The 9,856-nt window shown below is 39.4% G+C and overlaps 1 protein-coding gene across 2 annotated transcripts in view; it reads right to left on the reverse strand.

Moving 5' to 3' along the window:
- Positions 1-9,109, reverse strand: part of glra3 (glycine receptor, alpha 3) — a 91,712-nt gene extending 82,603 nt beyond the window's left edge. For both annotated transcript variants that reach the window (XM_019879699.1, XM_019879698.1), the window contains exon 1: positions 8,754-9,109. In XM_019879699.1, the coding sequence (XP_019735258.1) occupies positions 8,754-8,896 (143 nt within the window). In that variant the 5' untranslated portion in view covers positions 8,897-9,109. The remainder of the gene's footprint in view (positions 1-8,753) is intronic.
- Positions 9,110-9,856: the final 747 nt, after the last annotated feature.

Genomic DNA, 9,856 nt, shown 5'->3' on the forward strand with positions numbered 1-9,856 from the left:
TACTAGTCGCTCTAATCTCTTCCTATCCGGGGCCGAGATGCTGCCTGACCAGCAGACAATGCCTTAATGGATGGCCGAGGCCACCACCGAGTTATAGAAAGTCTTAAGGAGTGAGATGACGAAGGACTTTGTGGACTGGTGCCAGCAGAATCACCTCCAGATCAACCCTAGAAAAACTGAGTTTACAAAAACAAACAATGATATTCCCCCTCGTCGTCGAAACTAAAGGTTGCAGGTAGGACTTTGACTAGTCTCAAATAAAGCAGAAAGTAAATGGCTCGGACTGCATCTGTCCAAGTCTGCTGAAAAACAATAAAATACTTTATAATGCCACTTTTTCTTTTATCTTTTGATCTGCCTCAATAATGTAATGAATTTAAAATGAAAATAGGGGTTTTCTCAATAATTTTTAGATGAGATTAAAATACAGATTGATAGATCAATTAATTACAGACCCTAATTAATTAATCTCACAATTTTTTTAATCGCTTGACAGCACGAGTTGATATAATAAATTTTTGATATTTGACCCAAAAAATGTCATTGGATCTCTGTATGCTTTAATTTTGAGCCAAGGAAAATTGTTTGAATCTTTGAAAACTCAACTTTAAATCTGACTACATATATAAATAATTATAATAACTATAAATAAACTAGTCAGAAAGTAAAATAATTATACTAAATGAATAGCAATTATAAAAGACAAATGCTGTCTGCTATTGCATGTTTTGGCCTATTAAGAGCAGTTTGGAGCCGTGCAGGGATGGAGTACACATTTAGAATGGGAACAGAAGAAAGTTGCGATTGAACTCGATTAATAGAAATCATTTTTGCAGATAGGGAGTGAAGTCTGTATTCTGCTCATATTTAGTCATGCTGTATAAACTCCCATGCCCACAGCGTAGCTTGGCGTCCTTGCAACAATCATCTCCTAGAATTGGAATACTCTTGTATTATTCCTCTCTTCTTAGTTAGATTTGATGGTTAAAGTGTTATTCCTCTCTGTTGGTTGTGTTTGTTCAGACACTTGAAAGAAACAATGTAGAATGCTGTTGAAGGTATTTCCTGCTCACTGTGTTTACAATCACCTTTAGTGCCCCTCGACCCCCATCACTTTTCGGGCCCCCCTCCACAGGACATGTTTAACATCAAAAGAGGAACTGTTATCTCAAGTATCTGTGTTCCTGCCATCACACCAAATGGTGGGTAATGGTGATCTGGTCTCACCTCACCACTCCCAACTTCTTCCAGCCACACCGGGTCAGATGACATGTTACTTTTTTTGTTTCTGGGATTTGCATGAGAGGCGTACCTCCCCGCCTCTCATTATCATATTGTCTCTATATAATCTCATGAATGTGTTTCTTTTACGCTTCCTGATTGAGATCTGGACCCCTTAGGAGCCTGAATCGATTCATAAACTGCAGAAAAATAAATTAAACCCTTCGAAGGAACTGTTCATCGCCTCCAGCCTTTATTTGGATTACCAACATTCTCCTCGTCCAAAATTCAACGAACACGCGGGGAAGAGGAGGCCGCTCTTCCCCCAACAGGAGGAATTTATACATTGCAGTAGCTTTATCTTAGCTGTGTGTATGTGTTTCCACAGGGTTCATGTCTGAATATTTCTTATTTGACGGACTATCACCCCCCCAAGTCAATTCTAAATTCATTAGCATTTGAATGGAGTCCTCCATTGACCTTATTAGCACTAGCTACAGTATGTTTTAGAAACAAAGCATGTTTTGTATTTAAATACACAGTGTGTGTAAATCTTTTGTAGTGTGGTCAGTTTTACAATAAACTCCAAACAGCTTAAAGGACACATTTTTCGGCCGCAGACAGAAAAATGTAAGGATGAATGGGATACTTTTAAATTCTTCAACTTTTTGAAACACACTAAAGTCAGTCAAAAAAGTACTGTAATTTACACTAGTTAATGCAAATTGTTGAAGATTTTTACAAGTTTTTGGGATGGCCAACAAGCGTCTATCTCACAGAGTAGATCCAGCTCTGTACTAAATAGCATTCGAATCCCATCTCCACATTCAGAACCCAAAAAAGAATAAACTGTAGAAAAGTGACCATTTTTTAGTGACAGCTACTTGAGGATCATGAATGTGATGTCATCATAAATCAGCCGTAGAGCACAAAGTGGAAGAAACTATTTTTGCCCCTCACAAATTGAATGATCTTCATTCACGACAGTGTTTTGAAGATAAATTGTTATTCTTTTCATCATAAATTGTTTATTTGTAACTTTGAATGGAGACAAAAGGTCTAAAGTATATAAACAAATGTATTAGTAATAATGGCACTTACTATTCTGACAACCTCTCTTCTCACTCTGCCCACCTTCACCTTTTTTAACTACCGGTAATCTTGCAGCCCATGTCAAATGTCTTTTTTTTTTTTTTGGCCAAATTGCGTGCCGCTGAAAATTGTTTGGTGTCCTGTTTACTGCTTCTTATTTTATTTATTGGTGGATTCTGTTTATTTCAACTTGCAAAACTAAGTTAGAAGAAAGAACTGGACTCTGATTGGCTGCAGTCGCGCACCTTTCCTTGGCGGCCACATCCGATAGAGTAAATGTGCTCTCAGGTGGTCTCATAATATCACAATTCTCAATCATATACTGTGATCCCTCACTATATGATTGTTAAAAGCCGACAAAAGCAAACTCCTTGGATCAGTTCTTCACAAAATGCCAGGCAAAAACACTTCTGAGAGAGAACATGAACGAAAGAGGGCAAAAACCGATGAGGATGCAATTAAAAGTTAAATGACCATCATTTTTATTCTTTGTTTTTTACACTATGCACAACTCTCATTGATCAGAATCAGAATCATCTTTATTGGCCAAGCATGGAGAACACACAAGGAATTTGTCTCCGGTAGTACACGCTGCATTAGTATCATCATAAACAAGGACATGACAAATAAGTATGGATTCCATACTATGGAAGGACATTCCATAATGTAAGTGTACCATTGTGCGGTGGTACCACCCAATGACAACTGTGAGACAATGTGCAAAGTATCAAGCAGAGCTAAAGCGATCAGTGGTAGAATACAATACTATAACAGTTGTACAGTTGGTGCAGAAAATCATTGAACCATTTTTAAGTGACCAGTAGCAGTATTTGTAGTACAACAAGTGCGCAATTATGCAGATGTCCTTGAGCGCTTTAAAGTGTCTGGTGCTGTGGAATATAGATCAGTGACAGTGGTTCAAATCAGTACAGAGCTGGAGCTACAATGATTATAACGGTGATGCTGTTCCACAGGGTTGTGCAAAATTGCAAAGAGCCACCATACAAATTTGTATTACTGTTTAGGGAGTTAATGGCTAGAGTGAAGAAGCTGTTTAAGTGTCTGCTGGATTTGGTGCGCATGGTTCGCGAGTACCTGCCTGAGAGGATGAAGTAAGAATAATTATATTGTGTTGTTTTTCCACGTTTAAAGATGTTTCGCAATAGCTTTGTGCCGCAATAACTCGTAATAGCTTTGTAACCAGCGATGTCGCTATATAACCAACGATGTCGCAATAACTCGCAATAGCTTCGTATAATCAGCGATGTCGCAATATAATCGGCGATGTCACAATCTTTGTATAAACAGCAATGTCATATGATGTTTATGATGATGAGCAATGTCATTTGTTAAGAACAAAGACGGCGTGGCGTCAGGCACGCTTAGACTATAAAAGGAGAGCTTCGGATACTCTTAGTAGAGTCCAGAGTCAGTAGAGTCTAGAGTCCGGAGTTTGCAGAGTCCAGAGCCTGGTGAGGGTTGCGTACGGACGCCCGGCTGGTATTGAAGCTCGCTCTACCTGGGGTGTTGGCTCTCCATCCTATTGACGCACGGTAAGGGCTGGATACTATTCTAAGAGCTTGATACACTGATATTTGCTTGTTTGACATATTCTGTGGCGCTAATAAACGTGCAATTTGTTAGTAGCAGATTTGTCTCTTGTGCTATTGAATGATTGTGTGACATATTCTGTGGCGCTAATAAACGTGCAATTTGTTAGTAGCAGATTTCTCTCGTGTTTCATTTCTGAGTGCCTATCTCCAACGAACCTATTCTAAATTTGATACTGAGCCAGGGCGAGGTATCAGAAATGTTTTAAAACAGAGGAGTAGCTGGAAAAGGTGGTGGGCAGGGTGCGGGGGTTCCAGTAGGATTTTCCGTGCCCTTGTCTTGGTTCTTGCGGTGTGCAAGTCCTCAAGAGTGGGTAGGGCGGTGCCAGTGATTTTTTCCGCCGTCCTAACTGTCCGTTATTGTGCAATAATCTAATTGTAACATGTATTTGTTACATATTTTGATGCATTTTTATGCTTTAGGAAACATTTATGTCTGAATGGGGGGTGAGGGGCTTGGAGCGGATTAGGGCATTTATATGGAAAGCACGTCTTTTCTGACAAAATTTTCTCGTTAAGAAATTTCTTCCAGAACCAATTCATTTCGTAAGTAGAGGTACCACTGTACAAATAAGCTTGCCTTTGCTTGCCTTTCCTTGGACCCCTTTTGTTCAGTCTGTGTATGTTACCTTTGGATCAAATACTTCAGAACGCCAATGTCGGCTACCATGGGTATACAGATGACACACAGCTATATTTATCAATGTATCCAAATGACAACACTCCAATTAACGTGTTGTGTAACTGTCGAGAGCAAATTAACAACTGGATGCACCAAAATTTCCTTCTGCCAAAACAAAACAAACAGACCTAAGTGTGGTTGGCACTAAAGAAAAGACATTTGCTGTTCAAAAACACCTGGAGTCACTGTGTTTTAAAATTTGTGACCCGTTTCCCACCTTGCCGGTTATGAGGTGAAATGGGGAATGGCAAGGTAAATATTTCCCACACTTGTCACACTGGTGTGTCAAATTTGTCAAAATTCCACATGAGGATCCTGGCTACCAAGCATTCAAGTCCACATGGGGGAAAAAAACCCAAAACATTTGTATGCAATTTGCAAAGTTATCCCACAACCCCTATACAGCCAGTGCTGTATATGATTGGTTACAGTCTAATCACAACATTGCTTCCAGCCAATGACGCTTTGTTTACATCTGCTGGCTGCGGCGTGCTGGCAGGAGTCGGCGAATTACCACTCCCGTTGGGATCGCAGAATGAATGAAAATGCAAATATTGTGTCGGTTTCTGCAGCAAAAACAAACTATATTGCTCCAGATGGACAGACCCTCCCACGCCCTCCAGGCCACCCTGACAGCACTGGGCAGCTCCTTCAGCCAGAGACTGATACACCCGCGCTGCAAGAAGGAGAGGTACCACCGCTCGTTCCTGCCAACTGCTGTCAGGCTAATGAATAGACGGACCTGAAAACCTGGACTCACCCCCACTAACCCATTTTTAATATGCTTATATTTATATTTTATATTTATAGTTATTTTTATACTTTTTGTTCTTCAACTTTCTCCCTTTCGTAATTTTGCTGCTGTAAATTGGGAATTTCTCCATTGTGAGACAAATAAAGGTTTTCTGATGTTATCTATAAAACAACTTTGAATTACACCCTTCCTGTGATGGAAAAAAATGCAAGGGATGACATGGCGATTGAACTATTTAATTGGGATACAAACACTCAAATCATATCTTAGTGCTTTTGTAAGTTCCCTAGCTTTGAAACATCAAGGAAAACATGATGTTTTTCCTTCAAGTACGAGCAAACAAGGATAGTCAAACGCATTCACGAGCAGGAAGTCAGACGTGGTCGCTGAGGGACCAAAGTACTGAAGAACACAGGTACATGTTTTTTTCTAACGTTTCATTTCATTATATCTGTAACCTGGACACATTTCCTCCACATACTGTAAACTCATCCCTGATGTATGTTACGTAATCCCACAATGCACACTGACTGTTGTCTACGTGGTAGTGAGATAGTGTGTGTGTGGCATACTGCAGTTGAACGGAGTAATGCAGTAATCATGACATCACGTCATTATTATTCTATGTATTGTACTAAAATCGTATGTTACACTTAAGATGTATGTGGTATATAAATATGTAGCATAAAAATGCATCAAAATATGTAACAAATACATGTTACAAGTATGTGGTAAGTATTGGAGTCAATACCTGGGTACAGATTATTATATTGCATTATTACAATCTGTAATGGTATCATAAATATCTATTGTTCAACTTGGCAATGGTTCTCAAACTTTCTCAAAAACGCCTAAAATGTCAATCTGCAAGTACCACCACTGGACCAACATCATAATGCATGATCAAAGTGGGCTCAAGTGTTCTTAAAAACAAGGCAGAGGTTTTATTCCTCAAACACACTTGTATTTATTAGTGTAAACAACTGCAACATTATGCACAATTTAAACATTGTGCATGAATGTATGAAAATAAAAAGTAATAATTACATTGAAATGAAAATGTTCAGTGAAAATCATTCTCCAATAAATAAACATTTCTTAAACATTAAAGACCTTGTATAGTCATTTGTGTGTGTTTTTTTAAAAACGTGAAATATTTAGGTATAATAAGACAAACTCAGTACTGAATTGCTGTAATATTGCGTAAAACTCTTTCACCCTCTCTGTTGTCCCGATTTTTGGGCACCGGGGATCAACGGGGAGGAGCTGATGCAACAAAGGAACAGCATTGAGTCGCCCGTCCTCGCTAGAAAAGTGCCCTAATTACATCTGTGGTGATTCAGCGCAATTGCCACTTCCTGATTGATATCAACTTTGCCCATTTCTTTGCACTACAACATGCAGTTAGCAATCAAGCTATGCCGACAACCTGAAAAAAAAAAAAAAAAAACCATCTTCCCTAAAGTCTTCCGTGTTTTGTGTTCTTTGGGCTGCAGTGTCTCTGCCGTGGGGCGGCACGGTGGGCGACTGGTTAGCGCATTCGCTTCACAGCGCGGAGGTCATGGATTTGATTCCAGGCCCCCGGCCTTCCTGTGTGCAGTTCAGATAATGGATAGGGGATAATAGACGTCTCTGCCGCATGCATGAGCGGTGCACGGAGCAAATTAATCCATTTTTCTTCACGAGGGTCACAGTTGTGCAGTTCGCAGGGGACACCCTGAACTTGATGATAGCCAATCACAGAGATACACCTATTTAATCAATCAAGTTGTCTCCTCCGCAATCCAACTACATCGATTCGGCACTGGATTTATGCACATCGATGCCACACGTCGATGCAACATCATTTTTATAAGTTATTGAGTGATTGAATCGATATAATTCAGCATTTTATATTCTAAATTCCCAATGCCCTTTTATTCTTTTTATTCAGGTTTCGATGTTATTTTAAAGAAACTTATATTTGTTTTTCGCTCGTGCACATCATCTCAGGTCGGTGCCGAAGATTTACATCATGAGCAACATAGACAAGAGATAATAATAGAGCAACATACAGTAGATCATGGCAGCAAGGAGACGGAGCAATGTGTTGGTTTGTGTGGAAACACTTTGGATTTTTAAAAAGGAAATCGTCTTGAGAGGGCGGTTGCCATGTGTAGCCTTTGCAAATGCCGATTGAAATGAAACACGAACATGACTTTGTCGATGAGTCTTCGCCGTCGCCGTGGCATCCCAAACAGCAACAAAACTCAAGGAATCAGCAGCGGCACAGAGCAAAAAGGTGTTGCTGCCTTATTTATTCAAAAACTTGATCATAAATCTCCTCGTGCTCAAAGAATTACTTATCACTGCAGGGCACCCAGTGAAATATCTTCCAGACCACGTTGATATTTTTGAAAAAGAATATGCAAGCCGTTGGCAAAATTGTTTACTGTTACATACAGTTATACTTTAAACGTAACAATCACATCAGGAGGCTTGTTTAATGTGAAAATCGACATGTTTCATAATTGCGTATATTCTTTTGTAAAAAGAGAATGTTGAATATTGTTCAAATATATGAAACATTTTATCAAAAGGGCTAGTTTACACCGATCATTTAATTTTATTTGAAAATAAGTTCATTCTGATAACAAGGGAAACTAGTGTATAAAAAGAACGAACTCCAACTGTTTCACTTAGTTTATGCAAGAATATTAAGAGAACTTGCTTGTTCTGATATCAATCCTGCTGTTTTTTGTACATTTTACTGTCAGTAAAGCTGAGGTTTTTTTAAAAAAAAAATAAAATCAATGGAAATGGCATTCCATTGTATTTAATTGAAGTTATTGTTAATTGGTATAGGGTTGTTTTTTTTTGCAGAAAGCCATTGTTAACAGATTGAAATGTGTGTGCGTGTGTGTGCGTGTGCGTGTGCGTGTGCGTGTGTGTGTGTGTGTGTGTGTGTGTGTGTGTGAGAGTGTGTGTTAGGGGATAATGTAATGGTAGTCTTTTAATTAAGTATAGAATTGTACTTAAAAATTTACATCCCAATGCAGAGGACGTAAAATAAGTGAAATATTGGTGGAAAATCTGTTTGATGACTGAAACCAGTCGGGGATGTCGTTATTTTTGTCACTGCTGTCAGTGACTGTGATATTTTAAAACGCTTTAAATTTTAATTTGAATCACATTTACAATAAAATAAATTTGCTTGATCACTCGTGTTCTTTACAGAACGGTTACACACCTTACTTCTGCCAAGATATGTAAACCTATGAGGGCAATTCTAATTGAAAACTCTTTGAAATCGACTGGTCACACAAGGACAAGAAAGTACAGTACATCGCCTCGAGCTGTGGTGCGGAAAGAGCGTAACTTTAGTAAATTGCCTCTTATTTTTGTGACCTCTTACCTGAGAAACAGCGACAGTCTCCAGACGAGTAAGAAAACTCCAGCAGAGTAGTTCTTGCTCTTCATCGCTCCGGCGACGTTCGGACGGACCCGTCCTGCCTCCTCGCGGCTTTTGGAGCTTTCAGCACCGCAAACACCGCTCATGAGTCTGGCTGTAATGTAAAGAACGCTCAAAACATGCTACGCAAACCGGAGACTCCCCGAATTACATGGTTCGGTTATTTCAAGTCAAAGAATGACATAGTGTATAAAAAAATTATGCCGGTTTACAAAAAGCGGTTAACTAGAAAAAGAAGGACCAGTGCGCTCATCCCAGCTCTTCTAGCTCAGCTCTGGCTTTGTGTAGTGGCCCATCGAAAGCACCGTGCCAGAGAGATCCGCCTCCCTCCCTCATCGGGAGGATGATTGACCGTCCGCTAAACCAATCATCTTGTCTCGTTTAACCCAAATTGAATAGCATCTGAAACTCCAGCGAAGTGGAGCTAATTCAACACACACCGTTGGATGCATCGTCTCCTCTGTATGCGTCCCTGTGGCTCTCCATCCGACTGCCCTGACATCTTCCCCCTGTTTCTTTCCATGTGTTTCTTCCTCCATCTGGCTCAAACACACTTTATTATTCTGCTCTGCTGGGCAGAATTACATTGAGACGCATGTGGCTCATATTCCCTGTCGTGAAGTCACCGAAGTTTATGCAAGTTTGCCATATGTGGCCAAAGTGGGCGTTGGGAGAGAGGAGAAGTTGATTGAAATTATCGTAAATTTACAGGCCGATTTCTGTTGATTGAATTTAAGCTTAAGTTAAAAAAAATACCCCCAGGTATGAAAATATTTGGGGTCTCCAATATAAGTAGAAAATCAATAAGCTTGTGTAAACTATAAAGAAACTCAGGAAAGGCAACATATAAGTTTGGAGAGAGAATAAACAAGAATAGTCTATTTTTGAAAATTTTTGGTGTGGAATATTTATGCGCTCTCTCGAAAAAAGTAAAAAAAAAAAAAAAAAAAGCACACTCTGAAACCTACCAAAAGTTTTTCAAAACCAGAAGTATTTATCAATTTTGATTGTCAATTACTGGCACACAGTGGACATTGGACTTAAAT

The sequence above is a fragment of the Hippocampus comes genome, unplaced genomic scaffold (genome assembly GCF_001891065.2).
Source record: "Hippocampus comes isolate QL1 unplaced genomic scaffold, H_comes_QL1_v1.1 scaffold158, whole genome shotgun sequence".
NCBI lineage: Eukaryota > Metazoa > Chordata > Actinopteri > Syngnathiformes > Syngnathidae > Hippocampus > Hippocampus comes.